Source organism: Pipistrellus kuhlii, unplaced genomic scaffold, assembly GCF_014108245.1.
Source record: "Pipistrellus kuhlii isolate mPipKuh1 unplaced genomic scaffold, mPipKuh1.p scaffold_m20_p_10, whole genome shotgun sequence".
NCBI classification, from domain to species: Eukaryota; Metazoa; Chordata; class Mammalia; order Chiroptera; family Vespertilionidae; genus Pipistrellus; species Pipistrellus kuhlii.
Window position 1 is genome coordinate 29,569,855 of NW_023425405.1, and position 27,897 is coordinate 29,597,751.

General features: G+C 41.0%; 1 protein-coding gene and 1 non-coding gene across 3 annotated transcripts; both read right to left on the minus strand.

Annotated features, from left to right (window-relative positions):
• Positions 1 to 133, minus strand: LOC118714625. The gene has a single exon (XR_004986630.1). It is a non-coding gene; the product is annotated as a small nucleolar RNA SNORA29 (small nucleolar RNA).
• TSPAN13 (tetraspanin 13) lies at positions 134 to 27,039 on the minus strand. Of its 2 annotated transcripts, XM_036429271.2 has the most exons (6): positions 26,856 to 27,035; positions 8,705 to 8,872; positions 7,969 to 8,049; positions 6,743 to 6,856; positions 5,386 to 5,499; positions 134 to 1,198 (listed from the first exon to the last, which is right to left on the minus strand). In XM_036429271.2, exons 1-6 carry the CDS (start codon positions 26,916 to 26,918, stop codon positions 1,124 to 1,126), a joined length of 615 nt encoding a protein of 204 aa, XP_036285164.1. In that variant the 5' UTR covers positions 26,919 to 27,035; the 3' UTR covers positions 134 to 1,123. The 2 variants fall into 2 exon arrangements, with proteins under 2 accessions (XP_036285164.1, XP_045434113.1); XM_045578157.1 differs by lacking the exon at positions 5,386 to 5,499 and having other exon boundaries at positions 26,856 to 27,039.
• Positions 27,040 to 27,897: the final 858 nt, after the last annotated feature.

Below are 27,897 nucleotides of genomic sequence, written 5' to 3' on the forward strand. Positions count from 1 at the left end.
TTTTTTCTGTTTAGCCATTTCATATAGAAGGAGGACACACACAAATCCTTGCCCTTCAGATCATGGCAATGCTGATCTATCCCACAAGCATAGCCACATTACTTTCTTTTAATTCAAGCACTCATACACGAAGAAAGGTTACCTTCCTTTAATTTTTTAATGTAATATACAGAACCCACAGTACTATTTCAATTTCAAATTATGGGAGGTCACATTGAAATATGCTTGGGTTTGACAAGCTGCTGTTACAATACTGAAAAATTTCATGAAAAATTTATTTAACAATTTGTAGATAATCAAACATCTTTTTGCTACGGTGGGCCGAAGCAATAACAGTAACTTGTTTAAAAATGCAGTCTTTTGGACTTCAAATTACTATAAAAGAATATCAAGATTATACAGATATACCTTCTGAATTTCTCAAACGCATTCCATTTTGGAGGCTGAAGGCAAATGTTACACATTAGAGCATTCATGAGACCATTTCTCCTTCACACTTACCGGTAAAACTCAAAAACTAAACCAAGCTTTCCTAAAGACATAGCTACTTCTAGAATACATTAGTGTAATCATATCACTAGAACTACATTATCACTTTTATGTTAATTTTCACCACAAAACATACTTTCTAAAAACACAAAAAATTTGGGAATTTTATTTCCCATTCTGAACTTAACATATAGAATCTCATACTTACTGGCTTTAATAAACTTGAACTCTTTTTTTTCCCAATAGGAACTATCTACACAGCACAGTGCTACATACAATGAGCTACTCCAGTCAGACGTATACTGAGAATCACAATATGATTAACACAGTAGTGCCATACAAAGTGTTTCTGCAGATAAAAAAAGCTAAGAAAGGCCACAGTGGACAGTGCCAGAGACTGTGAATACAGTAGATTACAGGTACCACTGAGGTTCAGAGGAGACCACAAGTGTCTTTTTGTTTTTCAGCAATGGAAACGGAAAAAACATTCAGAGAGACAGAAGAGTAAAAATATACAAATCCACTGTCAATAATGAAATTTTTCAGATACTGTTTCCTTAAACAGGCAAATTAACGTAACTTAAAGTTAGCTGTGAACAAGATCAGAATGTGAAGAGTTTTCCTGGCTTTCTCATCAAAGGAATGCACTAGGGTTAGCACGAGGATCTTTCTGGTTCCTGTATCTGTAGGTCAGCCAAACACCCAGAATCTGGAATAGAAGGGGGGGAAAGGGAGAAAAAGAAAGTAACAGTTGTTGTGTATTTTTATTCAAAAACCTCTAAAGCACTTAGTATTATTTGTTCAAAACAGAAGATTCCTCCCCACCCCCCCATTCCCCTCCAAAAAAAGAAATGTAGTCAGTAATCCAAAAGAGAGGCCCTAAGGAAGAGTAATATAAACACTGTGGTAGTCGGGATATTGCCCTCCAAGGATGTCCAGATCATAATCCCCAGAACGTGCAAATGTCACCTTAGGTAGTAACTTGGACTCTACAGAAGTGACTGAGTTAATGATCTTGAGATTATGAGATTACCGGGTGGGCTCAGTGATGTAACCACAAGGCCCCTTATTAGAGAGAGACAGGAAGGATAAAATCAGAGCTATGGAGAAAAGGCGATGTGATGACATCTCAGAAGCAGCTGTACGCAGAGTCAGGGAGGGAAGATGCTACCTTGCTGGCTCTGAGGACCGAGCAAGGGGCCAGGAGCCAAGGAGTGTAAGGCCCCCCTCAGACGCTGGAAAAGGCAAAGGAGCAGGATCGCCCCTAGAGCCTCCAGAAATCTCCATTGTAAGCTTTTGACCTCCGGGAGTGTAAGATAATAAATGTGTGCTGCTTTAAGCTACGACCTCTGTGTTTATCAGTGAGAGCAGCAATAAAAAGCTAACACAAACATTAACTTCTCTGAATAGCTAAAATATCAAAGATTTGGATAATTCAGAAACAAACTGGGCTCAGCAACAATTAAACAATAACAAAAAAACTATATAATATATAAATTTTCCTACACAGATCATAACTGACAAATCTCAGAGAGAAGAGGGGGTGGATAGAAATAGATTAACCTGCGGGCATATCCCCGGTAGGGGGTGTGCAAGAGGCAGCTGGTCGATGTTTCTCTCTCATTGACGTTTCTAGCTCTCTATCCCTCTCTCCTCCTCTCTGAAAAAATCAATAAAATATATTAAAAAAAAAAAAAAAGAAATAGATTAACCAAAGAATTTACATGCATATATGAATAACCCAGGAACATAAACAATAGTGCTGTGAAGGTGGGGGGAGGGGTGCGAGGTAGAGGTAGTCAGTGGGGGGAGGGGATGGAGACATCTGTAAAACTTTCAACAATAAAGATAATTTTTTTAATATGTTATAATTTCTACCTCTCCAAGGGTGATGGGGCGGGGGGTGAGGGAAGGGAAGGCAATAATTTTAGAAAGTAAGTTGTTATTGTGCCATGTCCCACACCAGTCTCACTAAAGACTTAACCAATATAACTTTATCTTTTTTTTTTAATTAAGAAAGGTGTTAGTTCTGTTTGCTACCTTGAAGTTGATTTATTTAAAGTAATACAGCTGGGACCGGTTTGGCTCAATGGATAGAGCGTCGGCTTGGGGACTGACGGGTCCCGGGTTCGATTCCGGTCGGGGGCATGTGCCTTGGTTGCTGGCATATCCCCGGTGGGGGGTGTGCAAGAGGCAGCTGATCTATGACTCTGTCTCATCGATGTTTCTGACTCTCTATCTCTCTCCCTTTCTCTCTGTACAAAATCAATAAAATATATTTTTAAAAAAATTAAAAAAAAATAAAGTAATACAAATTTTTTTTGGGGGGGGTGCGGGGGACAAAAAACTTTTAAGGGAACAAAATGAATTTCAAATTATATTTCCCACTTTTGATCTGTGCCAACTTTTAATCTAAATTTTATTTGACTTCATAACTACTCATTAGTTCCTTAAACTACTTCTGGAGAATTAGGGTGAGTGCCACATTTTCTCCATTTTCCATAACGATAATTGCTGAGTTGCTGTATAATTCACGACAGTCAATGTGTATAGCTACAACACGTGAGGGCTTATGGAACCATGCTTTATGAACTGAATCAAGGAAAAAAAATAAGCCTAATTTAAGGAAGTGGAATGTCTGGTGTGACGTCTGTATGACCTGGGGGGGCGGGGGGAGGGAGGAATTTACTTAAACACAGAGAGTACTTTGTGACAGGCTCTGTTCCACACACTTTACAAATTCACACCATCCTCCCCACACCCCTACACGGCAGGCACTATCCTTCTCCTCATTTTACCAGTGGGGAACTGAGGCACAGAGAGGTTACACAGTGGGTAAGAGTCACACAGCTCCTAAGTGGTAGAACCGGGTTCCAATCTGGAGTCCATGCTCTTAATCGAGTGTGTGGTTTTATGTGAGAATCTGATGTGTTTCCTGGCTGTTCTCCTGGTGACGTTTCACCTGCGGTACATTTCAGCTATGCTGGTTGTTATAACCCTGACAATACTTACACCCCCTGTTGTCAAACAGCTACTTCTCTGACACTTCCCAACCTGCCCCGGCATCATTTCCCTGACCCTGCCTCAGAAACACTGGCCCCCAGGGACCTTCCGGTTAGAATTTTGAGATTGTTCAATATTCTTATTATCATCCTTGGACATATGCCGACTGTGTAAGCTCCGGTCCTTGGGAAAACAAAGCCATTGAGTAAAAATACTCACAATCTGGAGCCATATTATACCAGAACTGAATTACTCCAGTTCAGCTTTAAGTGAGGAAACAGGCCAATCCCTTCCTCTGCCCCAGGGCTGAACCAGTAGCTCCTCCCACAGTCCCCAGGGAGAGAGCCTGGAAGGTAGGCTACACCCAAAATGCAAAAAGATCTAATTTAGAATCGATAGGGTTTTGAGCTAACAAACACGCTCATGACTTGTCCTCCTGGTGAACTCAGTTGACTCTGGAACCTACACCCAGAGACCACGAGTTGCCAAAGTGCTGTTGATAACATAGAAATGTAGGGTATGCACGAATAAGCCTGTACTCATTCTGCTACATATAGATATAGGAAGGCAGAAAGGAAATATGTCAAAATAGAAATATTCACTATTTTCTGAGTAGGTCATTTTGGTTAGTAGATATATATTTAATCTTTCATCTTCATAATTTTCTGTATTTTCTAAAGTTTCTACAAAGAACATGTACTAGTGGTCATATCTTTTTTTTTTCAGATTCTAAATCAATACTACTTTGGTAGATTAAATTTATTTTCAGGTATTAATAGTTGGAGTCAAACCATTGTTTCACCTCTGATAGGAAATCATCTGTCAGTTAACCTCATCCCTTCAAACTGAGAATCCGTGATTCAGTGAATTACTGAATAAAATTTTTTTAAACAAGTTTAAACTGACAGAGCCCATAAAATATTCATTATCCAGAATATATCAGGTCACATAAATTATTAAAATCTCTAGCTGGGTTTCAAAAGGACATGGTATATAAAATATTGAACAGGCTTTCCTGAAACAACACTTCAGAAATCTGAGACTCTTGAGTTTATATTCGTAACAATGTTTAATTTTTTAAAAACAGCAGGAGGAGAGACGCACAGGCAGAGCACAGAGCAGTGGGTACACTCTGTGTGATACTATAATGATGGAAATGGGTCATACATTTGTTCAAACCCACAGAAGGTATATCCAGAGTGAACCCCAATATAAACTCTGGACTTTGGGTGATTATGACGTGTCACTGCAGGTTCATTCGCTGGAACAAATGTATCTCTAATGGTGAGTCATAGTGATAATGGAGGAGGCTGTGCATATATAGGGCAAGGGGTATGTGGGGAACCTCTGTACCTTTCTCTCAATTTTGCTATGACCCCAAAACTGTTCTTTAAAAAAAAAAAAAAGAAAAGAAAAGAAAAAAACAGCCCAGTTTAAAGAAAACAGGCATAACTGAAAGTCTTGTGATATGGTGAAAAGAAATGGAGCTGCTCAAAAGAAAAAGAAAAAAAAATCTCAATATAATTTCCAGATATAAAGAAAGAAACCACGCTTGAATCGAGCTAGTGGCGAACGTGGAGAGTGCTCATTCCAGTTTTTCTATCTGTGGTAAGTTCTCATGACTAAAGTTTGTGTTTTCTTGTTTGTTTTTATTTATTTTAAAGAGAAGGAAAGGAGGAGAGAGAAACATGGATTGGCTGGCTCCTCCTGGGGAATCAAGCTCACAACCCCAGCATGTGCCTTGACCAGGATTCAAACTAGTTGGTACATGGGACTAAGCTCAACCAGCTGCGCCACACTGGCCAGGTTAAGTGACCGTGTTAAGGTAAAATGCCACATCCAACAAGAAACCCTATGACAAAGACGGGAAACCACTGAGCTATGTGCACGTACCTCTGTAAAACTGAAGAACAGGCCAATGCCCCCGACAAATCTCAAAACCTCTCCCGCATATTTCCCGATGATCGGAGCACACGTGGAGCAGGGGTGGCCACTTTTCATACAGCTCTGGACCAAGAAAAGAGAAGAACTTTTGTTGCAACTTTTATACAGAGCAGATAAACACTGCACCCCCAGAAACAAATTACCGCCTGGAGAATTCCATCCCGTTTGGGGCCTTGGCTCTTAAGATGCCCCGCCCCACTGCCCACGCCCTGAAGAATTGCCCTCTTGAGTGTGGATGGGATTTTTGAATACTATGGATAGTCAGGTTCGTGTTTACGTTGCATTACGTAAGTCTTTGTCTTCACAGAACGGAGAGATCGCCATGCCGACGTCGATGCCACCACGTTATGAGATGGCGGCATAGTCGGACCTGAGAGGAGCCTCTGGGTGGGGAGAGGCACCCGGCAAAAAACAAGACGGGATCTGACTCCTACCCCCAACTCCTGAGCTTGGCAGAGGATCCCCAGCCTCAGAGGAGACTGCAGCCCCAGCTGACACTGGGATTTCATCCTGATGGGCTACCCAGCAGAGGACTCAGTGACGTCACACCCAGGTTCCTGACCGAGGGGAACATAGGTAACAAGTGGGTGTTGTTTCAAGCCACTGCATTTGTGGCAAAGTATTACCAGCAATAAGAAACGAATAATCCCTAAAAAAGAAACCTCATTGAGGACATATCAAGCTCGGGGCTCCGAGGGGTGGTAGTAGGAGTTTCACCCAAATAGGAACACAGGTGACTGTCCTAAGAGAGCCAAGCTCCAAGTCCATCCCCGTACAGGAGCAGGTTGGCACTGGGGCTGGCCTGTACAGAAGGACGGCTCTCATTGGTCCATCACTAGCTCAGCTCCCAAAAAAGAGAAAATCAGGGAGTTGTGATAGGGAAGATGGGAGGGGGAAAAAGATAGTTCCATGTGCCTTCCACCCTGAGGATGGTTAGTAGTTAAAAAGTCCAATTTAGCATAGACCTCCTACCACCCTGATATTTTTCCAAACAAAGCTATTTAGACGCCTCTTCTGACCTTCGCTATTATTTCTCTTTCACACCCACCCTGTTCTAGGAGGAAGTGACTAAGAAGGAATTAGGGACAAAGACCTAAAAGAATATTAGGTTTAGCAGGACCCTAGAATATTCAGTAATCACAGAAGTAGATGTTTGAGGACAGATGATACGTGGCATATAATTTAGGCACATGCAAAGCATTTTTTAAATACAATTCAGCATGAGGAAGTTCATTTCTTCTATGCTCATCATTATTCACATGTATGTAGTATGTCTCCAAAAAAATATTTTATGCTTTGTACTTACGGCCAGACAGGTTTCATTTGCGTTAAAACTCCGGAACCCACAGCAGTTCAAATTTCTCTGGATGTCATCACGGGCACTTGCTGTGTTGTTCCAACCAACTTCCAGAAGCTGACCCTAGAACAGGCATTGAACATACATCCCCGGAAAAAAAAAATGTGTCAATCTACAGCCTGCCATTTTTAATACTGCATGTACCTAAAACACGGGCGGGGAACCTCCGGCCTGTAGGCCGTATAAGGCCCAAGAAATCATTTGGTCTGGCCCTGCCAAGGCATTAGGGGTGACTTAATTAAATGTTTGACCACATAGAGCAGGCTACTTTTTAAGCTGATAATTTCGTATGGCCCACAAAAGATGCTATAAATATCTAAATGGCTTTGGGCAGAAAAAGGTACCCCACCCTTGACTTAAAATATTCTCTTGAAGATCATTAAAATTTTTCAAAGGGTTATATTTCCATCTGCATCAATAATTAAGGCACTGTTGCTATCCCAAGAATAAAAACTCTTAAATTTTACATGCAATTTAAAAGGATCGGTTGGTTGAAAGGCATAATCTTCGGAGTATAAAAAGAGAAATTTTCCATTGCCCCAAGACTGAGACCCATATGCTTCTACAAATTACTCTGAAAAGATTAATTGTAGAATGAAACCATAAGCATTGTGGAGTAAATGTTTCATTGCATAATGGTGAGGAAAGAATGGGTGAACATCTGTTAGCATTATTGCTTTTTTACCCAGTGGGACAAACTGCTTTTAAAAGATGCAAAAATATAGCAACAGTTCAAGGGTTCCAATCAGCCCCATTAATGCAGTGATTCTCAACTAGCAAGTCCCAAGAATTTTCAAAACATGAAATACCTGACTATTTAGTCAGTGACAATGACCTCTTTTCCCTTAAATTGTCAAATAAAAAAATAACAAGAGCCAACACAATAATATCCATCGGGTGTGAGTGAATCAAAAGTACACCTATTTTTTTTGTCTGATAGGCAAAAGTTATATTTTTTGGAGTGCAACATAATTTTAGTAATTAGTTTATGCGTGCCCTGAGATGAAAAAGGTTGAAAATCAATGGACTGATGTAATCAGGAACAAAATATTTTAGCTACATCGAGTGCAATGGCATTCTGTGTAGGAAGAGATTATTTTCCAATTACTCCTTCCCCCTTTTGCCTACACATACTATGTGGCAGAATAAAGTAGATGGGAAAAGTCTTTGCTTACCTGTTGCTCCTCGTTCAGGGCTAAGCACGCACACGATACAGAAAACTGAACAATAAATACCAATAAGAGAATGATCATGTACTGAGAATTAAAGTTAAGGTTATTTCTTAACACTGTTAAAACAACATAAAACAGAAGTACTGACAGCTTTAGAATGTACCAGAAGGAATCCAGCCCGAAAGCAGAACAAATGGCACTTAGAAAGTATAAATAAAATACCTATAATTATTATTATTTTGATAATACACTGTAGTTACAAGTTCATATAGAAAAATATTGACAGCAATGGTAATGATTTAACTAAAAGCTGACCTATAAGAATTATACTGAGATTAAAATAAAATACTTACATAGTATATAAAATAGGAAATAGGAATAGGTAAACATATATATCACTGTAAAATTCTCAACCAAATATTCATATGTTGGAAAAAGGCTAAGAAGTAACTGAATTAGTTCAGTATAACGTAACTTGCAATACATAAACAGAACTATAATGAACTTGCAAAATATATTCTTCATGATGTGCTCAGAAGACTGGAAATGTGCAAATACACAATAATTTCACCTTAAGAAATGTTCCTAAGGTTGGCCGGACAAATGCATATAGGGTTTGCTAGGAGTTTTTGACAATTTCCTAATGATAGTTTTAAATAGTCATAGTGATGAAAGAATAATAGATAAAAAGTAAGAACAAACCAAGTTGGAGTAAAAGTCCCTTTTTAGGAAAGGATACAAAAAAGAGCAACACCTGGTGGTGTTTCACAGCTCCGATCAGCCCCACTAAGGCAATCAGGAACAAGAAGATGCCCACAGCAATGACCACGCCGACCACCCGGAGACTGGAAATCAGCCCGAAGCCAATGCCCCAGGCAGCAATTCCGATGAGCAGCAGACTAACCAACTGCAAAAGCAAACAAAAAGGGAGGAGGAGAGAGAGAGAACAGCATTAATTTTATATAATAATACCAAGAACATTTTTTTCAGGCACCGCTGTGTATCTTAAAAATGATTGTTAATACTCAACACTAGAATACACACAAGATCTCAGTAGATAGCATTGTGTTAGTCAATTGCACCAACCCTCAGTCATGCTTAAAAACAAAAAACAAAAAAAAAACACACTAACAATAATCTACAAAATTACAATAGTATGGAGCCTCAGAGGTCCTCTGGTTTATACTATGACTAACTGATTTCTACTTAAGTTTTTGAAATAATAGCACATAGAAAGCTTCTAGACTCCAGTACATTTCATTCTAACATACTGATTTCTTCACATTGCAATCATGTATCTTTCCAGTTGGACTGCACCTTTCTCTGTAATGCCTTCCTACTTACTCCCTAACAAACTAAATCAATCCCACTTTTCTCTAGGCAACCTGAGAATAAGCTCTCTTTCCTCCCCACCTTCCCACCTTTTCATTTATCTCCCCTGAACCTATCACAGAACCTGGTCACTGGGAACAATCAAAGGTTTCTCACACACAGAGCTGTTGGCTGAAATAAAATGCTTTAGGTGCCATTATCTGTTCTACTAGAATTCATATGCACTTGATCCTTGAGCAACAGAGGTTTGAACTGTGTGGGTCCACTTACACGAAAACTCTGCACAATAAATATCTACAGTACTGTAATGCATTCTCTTCCTTACTGTTTTCTTGTTAACATTTTCTTTTCTCTAGCTTACTTTGCTGTAAGAATACAATATATAATACATATAACATACAAAATATGCGTTAATCAACTGTTTATGTTATCAGTAAGGCTTCTGGTCAACAGTAGGCTGTTAGTGGTTTAGTTCTAGGGGCGTCAGACTTATACATATATTTTTAACTGTTTGGGGGTCAGTGCCCCAACCCTTGCAAAATTCAAGGGCCCACTGTATGGAGAGAAACCGTTAGAACTTTCCAGAGGAAAGGAATGTAAGCAACTTTATGTATTCAGAGTAAAAATGGTATTCTGAGTATAAATTATTTTAAATTCCAACTAGTGGCCCAGTGCACAAGATTCGTGCACATTACAAGGGAATTAATTAGAGGAAATATTTTACTATTGTGAGTATCTGGCGCGCTCTCTCTCTCTCTCTCTCTCTCTCTCCCTCCCTCCCTCCCTCCTTGTTAGAGTCTGGGCCTGTGTCTGCTGGGACAGCGTCCAGTCCTACCCCTACCGGCACCACAAGACCCAGAGTTAAGTCCCCGCCCACCCACTTGCGCCTCAAAATCAAGCAAGACCCAGACCAGCCAGCACCCGTGAGGACGCAGCATCAAGCCCCTGCTGGCACCTATGGGGACACAGCACCAAGTCCCCACCCACCTGCGCACACCTCACCACCCATGCAGCCTCCTGGTGAACGGTCATTACAGCGTGAGGCTTTTATATATATATATATATATATATATATATATATATATATATATATATACACATACATATATATATATATATATAATTTTATTTATAAAGGAGTGGGCAAAAGTAGATTTATAGTTGCGTCGTGATATTCTTCTGAACTAATAAAGCTATTATAGTCTTCATAACCTGCATGTCTTTTTCCATATGAATAACTGTAAACCTACTTTTGCCCACTTTGTATATTATAAAACTAAACCAAGTGAAGAGAAAGAACACATGCCTCAAAAACCGGTCATTCCCTAAAAAACTCAGTTACAATTATTTCTTTAAAATAACATGTAAATTAATAGCGTGCACATGAAGATTATAATTAGCTGATGGAAGATATAGCTTAGATCTGTGGGAAACATGGGGGTGAGGGAACAGGAATGAGATAGGATCTTCAATTCAGTGGAAAGTCCACCATTTCCTGGAATAAGCTGATAGTATAAAACCCAGTTGAGAGAAATCAAAATGAATAAAAATGTAATAGTTTTAGCACCATTTCAAGGCCCAATAAAAACTTTTAAAAATAAAAAAATAAATCACCACTCATCCCAATGAGTCTTTTCATACTCAAATGTGTAATTTTTGATACAAAGTGATCACAGTTTATTAGATACACGTTTCAAATGACTTGGCATATATAACTTCACACACATGTAGAGATACAAGTCAAACTCCTAAATATTGACAAACAGCTCATATATTTGTATCTTTATCCATTTATTACAAAGAAGCAAAACTTGAGAATGAAAGTAACTGCCAGAGCATGACAGACACAGTGATGTGGGTACAGGGCTTCTCCTCCAGGGCAGTTAGTTCACACTGCAAGCTTTTCTCTTTAGAAGGAGAGGGGGCGGGAAAATATTCTCACAAATTTTGCTACCCAGAAATGTGCATAGTCCCTCTCATTTTCTCAACAGCTTTTTTTTTTCATATTTTATTTTTTTACAGAGAGAAAGGGAGAGGAATAGACAGTTAGAAATATCAATGAGAGAGAAACATCGATCAGTTGCCTCCTGCACACCCTCTACTGGAGATGCGCCCACAACCAAGGTACATGCCCTTGACTGGAATTGAACCTGGGACCTTTCAGTCCACAGGCTGATGCTCTATCCACTGAGCCAAACCGATCAGGACATTCTCAACGGCTTCTTGTCAGCAGGTCCATTGGCTTCTGTCTCATTTTTATCATGTTACTCCAATCTCAGCACTTCAAACAACCCTGGGTTGAGAAAAAGCGCTCTCTGCCCCATCACAAGTGAATTTATTTCTGACTCTGTGGCATCCACATATAGCATGTTTCCTTTCACGGGGTGCAAAAGGCAGAGCCTGAAGGAGGTGTGAAGCAAGAAGGGAGAAAGGATGCAGGGATAGGCCTCACCTCCGGGAGGAGAGAGATGCCTATGCTTAGCATCTTGACTGCGTCATCGAACCAAACACCGAGGATGGTCCACACATCAAGTGCCTGGCGGTTATCAGTCAGGGTCTCCAGAGAACCAGAACCAACAGGACACTTATTCAGAGAGGGGTTTACTGTAAGGACTTGGTTCGTGCAATTGTGAGGACTTGCAAGTCTGAAGTCTATAGGGCAGGGTGGCAGGTTGGAAATGCAGGTAGGATCTCTATGATACAGTCTTTAGACAGGATTCCTTCTTCCTCAGGAAACCTGCGTCTTTGTTCTTAATGCTTTCATTTTTTTTTTAATATTGTGAATGAGGCCCCCAATACGGAGGATAATTTGCTTTACTTAAGATCAATTGGATGTGAATCTTAATCACATCTAAAAAATACCATCTCAGCAACATGTAGACTAGCGCTTACACAAACATCTGAGCATCACAGGCTAGCCAAATTGACATGTAAAAATTAACCAGCACACATGCCAACTTCAAGTCCTAGATATGATCTCTAGGTCTTAATTCAATTAAATGCAGGGGCGGCACTATCACTCTATCTTTCTTTATTTGAGTCTTAGAGCCAAAAAGTTCTGAAGCATGAATAATATGATACCTAAAAGTCTTCTAACCCCATAGTTCTAAAGAATCCTTTGGGACTCATACCAAATCCTTACTATCTTAATGAAGTTCTGACCACGAGTTAAATATTCGTGCACCAATGGTTGATGTCCACTGTGCCCTAAAGCCAGAGACAAGACATCCCGACGAGAACCAAGGCTGGAAACTTTCTCTATCAAGGACCAGAGATTTACCGTCTGGCTTTGTGGATCACCACCGTTCAGCTGTCTCGGGAAAGTAGCAATAGAAAATGCCCACCTACATGAGCAGGGCAGGGTCCAAGAACACTTCATTTGAAGTCATGAAATGTAAATGCATGTAATTTTCATGTGTAACGAAAATATTCTCCCCTCGATTTTTTTCCGACCATTTAAAACTGTACAACCATTCTCCCAGTTGGCGGGTTATTCCATCACAGCCAATGGAATGGACATGGCCCGCGGGCTGTAATTTGTGGACTCTTGTTCTAGAAATCAGTGTAGGAGGAAATGAAAACTTACAAGTCCCTACAAATAATTGCGATGTCAGAGATTTTTCTTAAGATGGGTCAGAGTTCAGAGAATAATCCAAAAGCATGTAGATAACTAGAACAGGTTATAACTAGAACGGTAAAAGAGCAGGGAGTAGGCTGGAAAATGTCCATCCACGCTGTGACTATTGCCTTACACAGCAACAGAATAAAGAGTATCATATATGACAAAAGATGTGGCTTCATGAGAATTTTATCCTGGATTATCAGGTGGGTCCCATATTGTCATCACAGAATCCTTCCTGCGACAGATACTTTAAGATATTGAGAAAGGCTGTGACATTTAATGTAAACACATAGCTGAGCACAGAGAAACTGTGAGAAACTCACACAGGCCAGAAAGGGAGAACTGAAAGTCGGAACTAGAAGCAAACTACTGGGGCTGTGGGGGGCCTGGGAGAGGGGGGGAAGGAGTTCCAGTCCCTTAGAGGGGAAGGATTGGAGTTTTAAACCTGGCAGCACCAGGAAGTGGAACTAAGACCCTTACCTAGGAAGGACCCCCAGAAAGCTGTCATTTCCAGGGTAAGGGGTTGTAGAAAAACCACACCACTGCACCCAGGAAGAGAATCAAGATTTTCAGTCTCTGCAAAAAATCCTTCTGCAAGAGAGAAACACCAAGCCTACCACCCATGTCTAGAGTCTAAATGTATACCCCCCAGGCATGCAACAACCTTCAAGCCAAGCATTGTACAGAAAAGCTGATCGCAGGCTGTCATGAAATTAGGACAGAAAAATGCACAGAAACAAATCCAAAATGACTCAGGAGGGGCGCTTCTGAATCCCAATCCTGATACCATTCCCAAAGAAAAAAATAAAATGAAAACTTTGTTGTAGATCAAAAATCACAAAACGCAAAGAAAAAAAAAATCTAACAGAGATGCAAAAGAAGAATTAGCATTCCCAAGAACTTGAGGTAATAGAACCAAATAAATAAGACTAAAATTAAACTCACTAGAAAAGATAAAAGGAATAAAAACAACATTGGGGGGGGGGGGTGGAGCAAAACTATATTTAAAAATGCAGATCTGAAAAAAAAAGTCCAACAGAGCAAGTCCAATAAAAAACAGAAAGAAGAGAAATGTGTAAGGAAAGATAAATAAAGCTTCATTTAAAAAGGAAAAAATTGATAAGCTTTCAGCAAAATCAGTTTTTAAGAAAAAGAGAAGTAGACACATATCAGGATTTCTGCAGCCTTATTTGTAATAGTAAATAAATTGAAAACCTCAACACCATGACAAGGGAATTCATAAACTGGTATGATCACAGTAGAATACAAATGATTTTGATCCATTTCCATTTAGTTGATAAATTTCAAACATAAAAGATCTGAAAAAATTGTATAAATATTGATAAAGCATGTATATATGTAGACATTTTCAAACACAAACAATACCATATCTATTCTTTGTGGTTAATTAATAGATCAAATTGTCATAAACATATAAATATGTGTGAAAATGGCAGACATTGATTTCAGGATGGTAACTTCTTTTGAGGGGACAAAAACAGGAAATCGGATGGAAAGTGCATATTATTTTCCGTGCATATAAAATATTCCCTGATTAAAACTAGCTTTGGAAATTTAACAGAACCAATTTTACATTCTTCTGCTTTGCTTTCCTCTGAAAATTGGTCCAGCTTTCCTTATCTAGTATGTTCTAACTATTCCCCAAACACAGCTAGTTACATCAAGATCTCATCTGTCAGATATTTCACATTAATTCCTACTTGTGCTTCTCCAGGTACCATCCACATTCTCTCCTACAATGTGCTCCATTTAGGGAAAAGGCTTTGAAAAGGTGGTATACACCTGAAGTCAGTAGGCAATACTTCATTGCATCTCCACTTGTTTATGACAGAAAGCAAAGCTGCAGCTCATACTTGGGTGCTCTTGTGTATGGAACAAAGTACCACACCACTACCCCCCCTTCTCATATCCAATTCCCAAGCACACACGCACGCCCGCCCGCCAGCAACCTGCACACACAAACACACACACAAATGTACATTCTCATGTTGTAAGGTGGGAGAGAAGGTAGCCTTAACTGTTCAATGCACAACAAATTTTGAATTTATTACTACAATTATGAAACTGTCCAAACATAAGCTTACTTGAGCTAATCATTTTTCTGATAAACCTGCAAAATATATCAGGTTTTTTTTACTTAAAAAATTTAGAAAACAACATAAATATTTTCTTATATGTGACTGGTATTTCAACACATTATAATAAAAATCCCCAGAGTAGTCATAATTTGCTTTTTAAGTTAGAAGTAAAACCTGATGATTTATGATAGGCAACTAAATAGGTTTGATTATTAGCCTCTTTAACTGTTACTATAAAGGAACTCTTTAAAGATAATAATTAAACTATTTCTGAGGAGTGGTAATTATGTTATGGCTGGTTTGTAATTTTTAAGAGAAAGGGATTATAATAAAGTCACCCAAACTAGTGATCTAACTATTGTTAATTTCCAATGGAATTAATTCTAACTGTATAATTTAGAAGCCTCTGTTTATCACACTGGAACTTGGTAGACACAGAAACTGCAGGAATCTTTTGTTCAACAACAACAGTTTCCTTATGAGACAATTGTAATAGAAAGTAAATTTAGACCCATGACAAATAGTTTCCTTCCCTTGAGACAGATGCTGATAAAAACAGATTATGGACCTGTTAACTCGTTGATAGCAATGTTTTTATGAGCAGGAAGCGCCAACCTTTCCTGTTTTCCCTTTAAAACAAAGAAAAGTGAATCATGAAAAGAGCTTTTCAAGGAGAGATTACAAGAATTATAATCATGCCAAAGCAAGATTATGAAAGTATCTACTACAAGGGGCATTGCTTCACCCACCAAGCAAATCCTAAGAGAAGGAGGTGGAGGCAAAACCATGGTACACACACATGGATACATTGTGATTGGGAAGAAAGAGAGGGCACTAGTGGGAAGGACATAGCAATTCTCAGTCAAGGCTCCTGAGACAGCCCAGAACACAGAGGCACAAAGCTACAGCCAGTGATCTTAGTCATGTTAGAGGTGATAAATCATAGCAGTAGAATGACATGCCCAGTGGCACAGAGGCACGATGGTGGGAAACTTTATGCTTGGTGCATTTTTTCTCCCTGTAGGATTATATCATAGTGCCCAACAATACAGCTAAGTAATTTTTAACATTGAGGTGTAATACTAAAGACAATATTACATTGCCTAAGAAATTGTAGGGTTTTTTTATTTGTTTGTTTTTTCTTTGCAACCAGATTGAGATGCATTTGAATAGCATCTCTTGAATTTATTCCCTATTAGACCTGGGGTAAAAGATCAACGAGGTCCTCTAAACAACCTTTCTATGCATCAACTACCAGGTTCATTTTGTGCACCTGCTTTGGACATGTTGCTCCATGAAAATCATAAAGCTTAGTATTGAGTAGCAATGGCTGGGTTTCCATTACTTACATTTGAAATCTGTCCCTTGTTCTCTAACGGTCTTTTCCTTAAAGCACATGTGTCAAACACAAGGCCCGCGGGCCAAATCCGTCCCGCCAGGCCTTGCAATGTGGCCCGCACCGCGCTGTCATCACTGCACTCCGCTGCGTTTCCATCACAATGACAGTTTATATGACTGTTCAGTAAACCATTCGGCCCGCGATTTAGGCTGGATTTTAGATTTTGGCCCCTTCTCTGATTGATTCGACACCCCTACTAAAGCCAGCGTAAGATCAGGTCATATCCACACTGGCTATCTTCTGTTTCTAATTTTAGCATAAAGTCCAAATCCCAGCTTGACAAATCCAAGAATGTAAAGCGTCTGGATTACCTCTGAGGTGATTCATGAGTCACTTTCCCACCTCCAGCCATACTTTGAATTCTTCTACACTTTAAGTGCCATGCAATCAAGGCTCATGTAGACCTGATCGTCTTAGCACCTGGCTGAGTGCCTGGCACGGAAAAAGGTACTCAGAATACACTGCTGGAGAAAGGAACTCGTAGCATCAATCACAATGTGGTAAGGACCAGCAAAAGCTTACTCCTTGACCTATACAACATTTGCAGAGAAGAAATCCAGTCTCCTGCTGTTCCCGATTATTCTTTCTCTACGGAACTTATACGAAGATTTTCCTTCTTTCATTGAATAGCTACATTTCAAAAACAAGATGCAAAAAAAGACTGGGATTCTTTCTACAACAGCTACTTTTTTTTTCTTTTCTTCTGAGCATCCAAATTCTACCAGGGAACGTGAGTGACTCTGAGGATAAAAGGGGACGTGGAACATTTGAAAAACCTGAACTTGATGCTGTTGTTAAAAGATTCACAAATGCTTTGTCAGCATGGTGGTGGTCGTGGAGGGTAAGAAATATAAAACAGGAATAATATTTAGAAGGATTACACCATCAAAATGTAAAAGCATCCACTCATGTATAAAGAAAACAAAGGCCCTATTCCTGACCGGAGGGTCGTCCTGTGCACAGGAAGGTCATAGGCTTGATTCCGGGTCAGGGCACATACCAGGGTTGCAGGTTCAAAATCAATCTCTCTCTCTCTCTCTCTCTCTCTCTTCTCTCTCTCTCTCTCTCTCTCTCCCTCTCTCTCTCTCTTTCCCTCCCTCGCTCCCTCCCTCCCCACTTTCCCTTTCTAAAATAAAAGACCTTACAAAAAAGAAAGCAAAGGCCTCAGACGATCTGCCTCTCTAAGGTTCAACATTCCCCATGAGGAATTATACTTGAATAGTGACCTACCCCTCTGAACTTCTGCTTAATGTGGAAACTAAAGAAAAAGTCAGCAGTGATGAAGCACGTGTTTCTACAATGCCAAATATCTGGGTGGAAATTTGAAAATTCTATAAATAAATCTAGATATTGCTAAATATCCAGACATTTAGTGTTGGTGCCAAGACCTTAGTTCTTCACCTAATTTTCCTTCTTCAAATGACACCAGAAGTCTACGAGGCCTTAGTCACATATTTTTCTCTGTTGTGCCAAGCAGACTCTTTTATGCTTTTAGGCACAAAATACATAGTAAGTAATAACTGCTGAGAGGCAATTATATAAAAGGAATCAAAAGTAAGGGAACTTGACTTGTCATTTTCCAAGGATAACTAGTTTCCAAGGATAACCACCAGCTGCTAATGAACTTCCAACACGATCCCTCCCTTCTGGGCAACAGGAAGTGGAGTTGTGGGCAGAAGAGCCCTGCAGTGATTCCTTCGTTCAGTTAACTAAATGCCAATCATATGCAAGCCATGTGCTGGGCACTCAGGAAAGCAGATCTTTATTCTTGAAGGGTATATAAATATTCTATAATTCTATCTAATAAAAGAGTAATATGCAGATTGATCATCATTCCAACATATAAGATGGCTGCCCCCACATGGTCAAAGATCATGCCCCCATGTGGACACAAGATGGCCACCACAAGATGGCCAGCAGGGGAGGGCAGTTGGGAGGGACCAGGTCTGCAAGGGAGGGCAGTTGGAGGCGATCAACCCTGCAGGGGAGGGCAGTTAGGGGTGACCAGGCTGGCAGAGGAAGCAGTTAGACATCAATCAGGCTGGCAGCAGAGTGGTTAGGAGGTGATCAGGCTGGCAGACAGAAGCGGTTAGGGGCAATCAGGAAGGCAGGCAAGCGAGTAGTTGGGAGCCAGCAGTCCTGGATTGTGAGAGGGCAGTAAGACATCCCTCGAGGGGTCCCAGATTGAAGAGGGTGCAAGCTGGGCTGAAGGACACCACCCCCTCCTTGTGCCCCTGTGCACAAATTTCATGCGCTGGGCTTCTAACCTGAAAAATAAAAGGATAATTGCCCTTTTTATTTTTAAATATATTTTATTGATTTTTTACAGAGGAAGAGAGAGGGATAGAGAGAAACATTAACGAGAGAGAATCATCAACCAGCTGCCTCTTGCACACCCCCTGCAGGGGATGTGCCCACAACCAAGGTACATGCCCTTGACCGGAATCGAACCCGGGATCCTTCAGTCTGCAGGCCGATACTCTATCCGCTGAGCCAAACCAGTTTCGGCAATAATTGCCCTTTTTAATAATGACCACTTCATTGATCAATTCAAGTATCACGTTTTAGTCCTCATCTAAATACTTAGTGGCATTTGACACAGATGTTCAATTCTGTCTCCTTAAAACAATTTGCCCTTGGCTTCTAGGACATCAAACTCTACCAGGTTTTCCTCCTGCCTGACCGGCTATTCCTGCTCACACTCCTTTGCTGCCTCCTCGTCTCCCAAAGCTTTCATTGTAAGAGCATCCTTGGTCCAATCCATGGACCAGTGCCCTTCTCCATCTATCCTAACTTGTTGATTTCAGTTAGTCTCAACTCTGACCTCATTCTTAATGCTAATGGCTTCATGAATTTAAACCTCCAGCTATTTCTCTCCTGTGAAATCCATTGGTGTTAGTCTAACTGCTACTTGAGATCTCCACTTGGGTATCTGATCGGCATCCCATCAAATAGTGAACCCCTAATTTTCCTCCCAAAACCTGCTCCACCCACAGTCTTGTACATTCCCATTAACAGCAGATCTATCCTGCCAGTTGCTTAGGCCATAAATGATGGGTAATCTGTGACTTGTCTCTTTCTCTCATACCCCATTCCCATCCATCTGGAAATTATGTTGACACCGCCTTCAAAATATACCCCAAATCTGACTATTTCTCTTACTTCCATTGCTTTCATACTGGTCCAGGCCACTGTCACCTCTTGCCTAAACTGCTTCAATAGCTATACCTGTGATATCACTGCTTCCATTTTTGCCATCTATAAGCTATTCTCAATTCACTAATCAGACAATCTGTTAAATGAAAATCAGGTCCAAACACACAGTTTCACTTGGTGTAAAAGCACAAAGTCCTTCTAATGCTTGGAAGACGCTTCATACTCTCGGTCTCAGAACTTCTGACTCATTTCCTATAACTCCTCCACCTGCTCACTCTGTCCCAGGCACACTCCTTTCTGCCCCTAGCATAAACCATGAATACTCCAGGCTCCTTCCAAAGGCCAGACCTTCGGCCTTAAATACTTGCCCCCATTTCCTTCAAGTCTTTGATTCAAACAGGCTAATCCTGACCTTAATATATAAAATTATGTACTTATCCTCCCCTACTCACCCCACCACTCTTCATTCTTTTAACTCCATTTTAATTCATAGCAAGTTTTTACCTTCTACAATGATATATAATGTATTTACTCATTTGGTTACATCCATATCCACCCGTAAATATAAGATTCATGAAGGCAGGATGTTTGATTTTGGTTTTGTTCACTGCTGTTGATGCCCAATCACTATTTATTATGAGAATGAATAAAAGAAAATGACTTGATTTCACCTGATAATACATTTATATTAGACTAATAATAATACAATAGACTAATAATATTAAAAGCCTTACCTAACTATAATTTAGTACAATTTTATAGGAAATTAGAAAAAGTTTCAGGAAAACCTCAGAAATATTTAGAAGGTTGGCCAACAATTTAAAAAACAAAAAAAGAGTAGTTCAAAAAACATATTAGATTCTATAAGTACATAAAGGTAATAGTACATTTTACTATTTTCAACCCAATGATAACTTTCATGTTTTAAATATTTGGCTGTTTTCTACATTTAATTTTGATCAAGTTATCATTTTTATACACCATGAGGTATGCTTGGTCTCTGGTGAAAGGGGGCAACCAATTCTGCAAATTCAACTCAGGAAATAATTAGAGAGTATAGGTTCTGTGTTTTAAAAACAAACAAACAACAACAACAAAAAAAAAAGTGTGCCCTGGCCAGTGTAGCTCAGCTGGTGAGTGTCCTCCCATGGTTCAAATCCCGGTCAGGGCACATGCCCAGGTTGCTGGCTCATCCACAGTAGGGGAGCACTCGAGAGAGAGCCAATCGATGTTTCTCTCTCACACTGATGTGTGTATCTCTTTCCCTCTTCCTTCCTCTCTCTTCCTAAAAATCAATAAGAACGTATTTGTTAAAAAATGCTGCTCACTGAAAGATGCAACAAACAGGAAGCTATAATGTCAGCCAACAAAAGGTTCGTGGTCTAGTTGGGAAAAAGCAAGCACACAGCTATCTACAATATGGAGCATTGGCAGGGCCAATGGCAAAGCCAAAGTAAGACAAAGTCTTACATTATGGGCTCTCTGCCTGCACTGTCATGTATGTAGCTAGAAAGATATAGAGAGAGGGAAAGATAGCTAGATAATTTACTTTTTAAAAATCGCATGCTCTTCCCCTCTGCCTGAATTCTGTTTGAACTATTTAGGGTGGCATTCAAGTATTAAGATTCTCAAGTGAAAATTTAAGGAAACAATTCATCTGACTAAAGAAAGAAAAGGCTCAGTTTGAGTAACTTCACAAAGACAGAGCAAGCATTACAGGGTGTCAGAAGATCAGCAGAGACAGAAAGTCAAGAAAGGGCAAAATATTTGGGCACTTCTCTGTGGGTGAAATCTATAAAAGGATGCAGATGGGAGGAGCAGATGGTGACAGATCATGCGTGGCATGTTAAAGAATCTGGGGTTAGCCGAAATCGGTTTGGCTCAGTGGTAGAGCGTCGGTCTGCGGACTGAAGGGTCCCAGGTTCGATTCCGGTCAAGGGCATGTACATTGGTTGCTGGCACATCCCCAGTAGGGGGTGTGCAGGAGGCAGCTGGTCGGTGTTTCTCTCTCATTGACATTTCTAGCTCTCTATCTCTCTCCCTTCCTCTCTGTAAAAAATCAATAAAATATATTTTTTAAAAATAATCTGGGGTTATTTTCCAAGGGTTTCATCCATTATTACAAGTGGGGTTGGGTTACTCATTTTAGTATGGTAAGACAGTCCAGAGGATGAATTCAGGTAATATGTGATTTAAAAAAAATAAAAAAAAAAGTAAAAGAAACTTGGCTTGGTCTATTCTTACCAATAATTCAAATGTATGTGAAGTGATGATGGCCCACTTTTAAACCACCTAAAACTGTATGTAAAATTAAGCCACTGAAATATTCAAATCTCACTTTTCAAATATAGGCTGAAATACATTTTTTTCCCCAAAAGTAACTTTCTTTGTAAATACCTCTCAATTATGTAGCTAAATTTTGTGAAAGTCGATAATCTCATTTCAAGTGAGAAATGACATAAGTGGCACATTTTTGTTATTGTGTTTTAAAATCCAAAGCTGGGAAACTTGACAAACATTAAATGGCTCAAAGGCAGACTATAAATATCAGCACAACAGCATCATGTGAAAATTCCAGGTTCTGTAAATAATGGCTCATTTTTAAATTCAAAATGCAAGTAAATATTCAGCAACCACTTCAGTATTTTTAACTCATCCAGTAGCTTGAACAAGGGCAGAGAGAAAAAAATATAAACCTAACCACACACTAAAATATCCAACAAGATTATTACTATTTTGAGCTATAAACTCTTGCTTGCTTAGTGCCTGCATCAGTTAACACCACTAGGTTGTTAGTTTGAAAATTTCTTCATAATAATATATGCAAGTTTATAATTCAGAAATTTAAGGCAATTCAATTTTTCCACTTAAAACAATTTAATTTTTCTTTTCTGTAATACAACCACCTCTCATTTTAACTTCACTATAACCCCATAAAGGAAGAGTAAAAAATATCACCAGTTCATAAATGAACAAAAAAACCTGAAGCTCAACTAAACTGTTTGCCCAAGGTTACATTCCAACAAGTTGTACAGTTAGTGTTCAAACTTGAGTTTTCTTCCTGAATCTAGTGCTTTTTCTTCCCATAAATTGCATAGATAAATACATTTTTATCTGGTAAAGATGGTATGTTTATCCATTTTATAATGTGTATCTTGGGAGAAACAGAAATCAGTATAATTTTTGGTGCTGCATGGAAATGTTATTTTATTTTTGGGGAGGAATTTTTATTAAAGCACTTGAAGTCATAAGGAAAAATCGCAACAAAAAAATCAATAGAAATAAACTTGGAGAATTTTTAGAAGAATGATTATAGAAAAAGACACAAAAATGAAACTTTTGAAGTTGCTTTTTTCATGTTAAGACTACATTTTAACTTATTTTCTGTTCCTTACATTCTTAATTAAAACTACATATATAATCTACATATAATCTCAACTACATATAATCTCAACAGTGCAATTCGTAAAAGTCTTTACTCTGCTTAAGAAGCACAAAGATATATATTATAAATCTTCAAAATGTTATACATATTGTAATACATCATTTATCTCATATTTCCTAAAATTCCCCACAAGTTACTAGTATAACATTTTAAAGGTTATTTTTCACTTTTGCCAAAATGCCTTCAATCAAAATTATTTTTTAAACTATTAAAGATAAAATAAACCATTTTCCCAAAGTAATTTTAATTTGTATTTCTATCCAACGCTCTGTAAAAAAGACCCATGCAATGTCCACATTTCCCAATTCAATCAGACCTTCACTCCCCTAATTTCTCTAACCCTCAAGATCTCACCTGAAGGCAGTTCTTCCCATCTACAGCATTTAATTTTCCCACTCTATGAATCTCAACTAGATCTGTGTTCACAGAATGGATACGTATTTGCCTACGTATGTTTATCATTTCCCACAGTTTTCAGCACCTCGTAGACAAATGTTTATTGACTGAATAAAACTTTTAAAATCATACGTAGGAAATATAGCAAATAAAAAAAGACTTAATAAAAGTATATTGCTTTTGGGTCACTGTTGTGTTCCCTGACTAAGAACAGTGCTTACCACATAATAGGTACTCAAGAAGAAACTTTAGGTTTCTTTATGTTTTAGAAACTCTTTTTATTTATTTCAGAGAGGAAGGGAGAGGGAGAGAGAGAGAAACATCGATGAGAGAGAATCCTGCACGTCCCCTACCGAAGATCGAGGCCATAACCCATGCAAAGGCCCTTGACTGGAATTGAACCCAGGACCCTTCAGTCCATAGGTGGATGCTCTATCCACTGAGCCAAACAGGCAAAGGGCTCAGTTTCTTTAAATGTGAACATTCTAAAGCAAGACCTTCTCTTTCTCATGAAGGAGCACAATGAGACTAGCTTCTTCCTTTCTTCCCATACTTATAATCTGTTTATATTACTATATCTACAGTCACTCAGTACTAAGGATCCTATTAATTAAAACAACCAAACCATAACCAAAGGACAACATGCACCTTTGTCTAGGGATCGAATGTCCATGACACATGTGGGGAATGTTCCTTCCAACCTATTTTAGCGGCATGCTTTCTGAACTGATCGGAATTTCTGCTCTAAGCTCAGGCTTATTAGCAGGCCATCTGAGCACAAGGACAGTTTGGCTGGTAGAGTCCTAAGTTCCTCAAGAAAATCTTCAGCACGAGAGAGATGACAGAGCAGACCGTGGCCTTTACCCTGCCACTCCTTATGCAATGCTGATTTTATTAAACAGCTTTAGGAATGACTTCAGGCCCGGGCCTGCATTTCTGAGCATATGTTAGAGATGGTGACTCAGGTGGGATCGGAAGCTACCTAAGGGTTCTCCTGTTCTTGCCTTAAAAAAAAAAAAAAAAAAAAAAAAGCATGTCTCTCAAGTCTTCATAAAATGTGGAGGGAGATACCAGGGAAAAGCCAGAATATAAATAATAGCCCTGGTACACTTTCTGCATCTATTTAAGACCTGGTCCAACTATTACTTTTCATTCATCCTCAACCTAAACTGCTGAAGTTATTTTAGCTTTCCATGGTGTATTAAGAAATAGACACTGATTCATTTAAAGAAAGATCCTTTATTCTACAAAGCCTAGAACTTAAAAGGGCTAACCATTTTTATAGTCCTGTGAATTCCCAATTAATTAAGTTTTACTGCATAGCTATTGAAATCAACAGAAGACACTTTCATAATTAAGAGTAGGTATAAAAGTCTTACTATGTTCCTTTAGAATTACCTTTCTCCTTGTTTTCCTGATACACGGTAAAGTCGAGTAGAAATAATATAATTTGAAAACAGTAAGATTAGATTTAAAAATGTACATATTACACATTATATACAGACATCTCAGTCAAGTAATATGCAAAGTAGACCTTCTTGTTATCAGCAGACACTATAAGGTTAAGTGTCTGGGGAACAGGTGACTAAATCATTAGGGAGAGGGGAGAGGGCAGTGGCAGAGGTCAGGGCACAAAACGATGAATCTGAAGTTCGAAGCAGACCATTCACGCGAATGAAAGAAAATACCTGGAGAACTGGTCAGCATTTGCTCAATAAATAATCAGCGCGATAAGCATGCTTCAGGTAAGACAAAGGTGGATTTTAATCTGAAACCTGCCATGGGTCTCCAGTTACAAGGAGCTGTACCATGTGAGGTGTTGGAGAATTGTTTTCCCCTCATCGACCATTAGTGACCATGTTGATCAGGTTCCTAACTAACCAGAAAAAAAGCATCTTTTATTCCAGCTTCTGTCCTGCCTTCAAAGCGTTGCAGTCCCTTTCACCTACAAAGGGCCAGGACCGGTAAACTGACCCAGCCTCCCACTCCTATGGGTGACCACAGGGCAGCCTCTTCATGCCGAAGACGTAACCTAAGCCTGCCCAGATGGCCTAGCTCACCGCCATGGCAGGGGAGCTGGGTTTGCTTTCAGGGCGGGGGCTGCAAAAGGCCAGGTGTATTCAGAGAAGGAAGCAAGCCTCTGTGATGGAGGGATGATGACAGCAGAGGAAGTCATCTCCCCTCTGGGAGAGAGAAGCCTGTTGGGGGAGATCCGGATTCCAAGGCCTCACTCGCCAGCTTACCAGCCATGCAAACACGTATGGAGACCCTTCTGTTCTGTGATCTCATGGATTGAAGCAATGCCCCTTGCCTGGCGTGGATGTCTGTAGGGTGAACTAAAACCTCCTGTGTCAGGCCTGGGACCGTGGCACGCAGTCGATCAGCGGAAACCTGCTCTCCCAGAACTGAGCTCAGAAACCACAGAAAGAGAGAGGCTTGCAGCCTGAAAACCCAAAGGCCCAAGCTGGTTGGCAGGGAGAGGGAACGACTTGGGTGGAGGCTCATGTATTTTTCTCGAACGATGTCGTTTAAAATGGAGTTCGGATATTGATAGGAGGAGAGACATATGGAAAAAGCATCCAGTGGGAGCAAAACCGCCTCCCCGCACCACAAAAAAAAAAAAAAAAAGACATCCCTTTATGTAAACACAAAACAAACTTCGGAAGCTGCGGATATCCTGCGAGCCTCCAGTGTGGCCTGGATGGAAACCCCAGGGGCACGGAGCGCTCACCTAGATGCGCAGAGTCCGCGGGCCACCCTGTCAGTGGCAGATCACGTTATTTTTTTTTAAATAATTTATAAGCATTTATTTGAGCCCACAATGATGACCATTTCTGCAAAGAGATCATCACGTTATTTTGCAAAACCATGCCAGGCTAGGGGCATTGTTTAAATCCATAAGCTAACAGACCAAAAGGGTCTTCCTACATTTACACAACTGGATATGCTGGCGAGTCAGGCGCTAGAACCCAGGAGATCCAGGAATCCAGATCTTCCCAGGGGCTTCTCTAGGGCCCTCGAACCCGAGCCCACGCTCCCGCCTCCTCACCGGCCCCAGATGGCTTTGGAAGGGTCAGCGCCAGGCAAGGTCTGGCCAAATAAATGCAAGGCAAGGAGGAGGGGAGGGAGAAAGAGACGGGGTGGAGCGGTACGGCAGGGACCCGGCCGGCGAGCCACAAAGAGGCGGCTGCACCCTCAGGGAGCAGAAGAGACTGCGACGAGCGTCGGCTCCCGGCGGCCGCCTTCGGGGAGGGGGTGACGGCGGGCGAGGCCCGGGGCGCGCAGGGCGTGGGGGGGGGGGGGGAGGAGAAGCCGGGAAGGGGGCGTGGGGTGCAGGCAGGGAGCCGCGGGCCAGGCTAAGGGAGCCCAGGAGCCCGGGCCCAGCAGGTGCCAGCCCCCTCCCCACTCCCAGCCGGCAGCCAGGGGCTCGGGGACACTCACGGTGTAGAGCAGGTTGAGGGCGCACAGGCAGTTCTTGGAACACGCGAAGCCTCCGCAAACCATCTTGGAGCCCGTGGTTTCGGCAGCCGCTGCAGGTGAAGGTGGGCCCCGGCTCGCGGGCAGCCTTCTTTGTCTTCTGCGCCCGCGGGGCCTGGCCGGGCGGGAGGGAGGGAGGGAGGGAGGAGAGCCGGCGGGCGGCGGCGGAGGACGCGGCGGGGAGGACGCGGCGCGGGGAGCGGGGAGCCGGGAGCCGGGAGCTGGGAGCTGGGAGCTGTGCGCGGCGCCCCGGGCGGCTGCCACCCGCTCGGGAACCTGCGGCCGCAGCAGCTGGAGCCAGCGCCCCGCCCCGCTCCCCCCGCCTCGCCCCGCGCGCTGATTGGCCACCAGCGGGGAACAAAGGTAGGGATATGCAAATGAGGGCGCTCAGCCAGTCGGGATCCGGGAGGGGCGGGGCGGCCCCCGGTGCAGGGAGCAAGGCGCAGCTGGAGCTGGGGACTCGGCCTCGCTGCGGTTTCCTGGGGAGCAGGTGAGGCGGATTGGGGGGCGGGGCTGGATGGGGATCAGAGCTGCCCGGGAGAAACCCTACACAGCTACTCGCAGCTCTAGGCCCCGGAGGTGGCTGACGTGGCACCATTTTGAGTGAGATCTTTAAAATGAAGCACCCAACCTGGTAGTTATGGAATCCAATAACTTCAGTATTTTATTTTATTTTTTGTAGGAGGGAAGGCACAAATCACCGAATCAGTCAAGGAATGACTGTCGAGCATTTGGAAGAGAGAATGAAGTGGAGAAAAATAGAAGGAGGGAGAGGATAAGAGGGGAGGATGCCATCTCTGCTCCTCTCAGAAGCTAGGAAAGGCACTTGTGAGTCTTACTAGGTCAGATTTATCCCAGAGGTTTGCAAAATAGTAATAAACTTGTGAAAACGTGCATGCAAAGGAAGATCGGGAGAGATTTTTTTGTTGTTGTTGGTTACCAATTCTGAATTTTGAATAAGATTTTTTCCCCACAAATAACTGAAAAAAATGTTAATGACATTCTT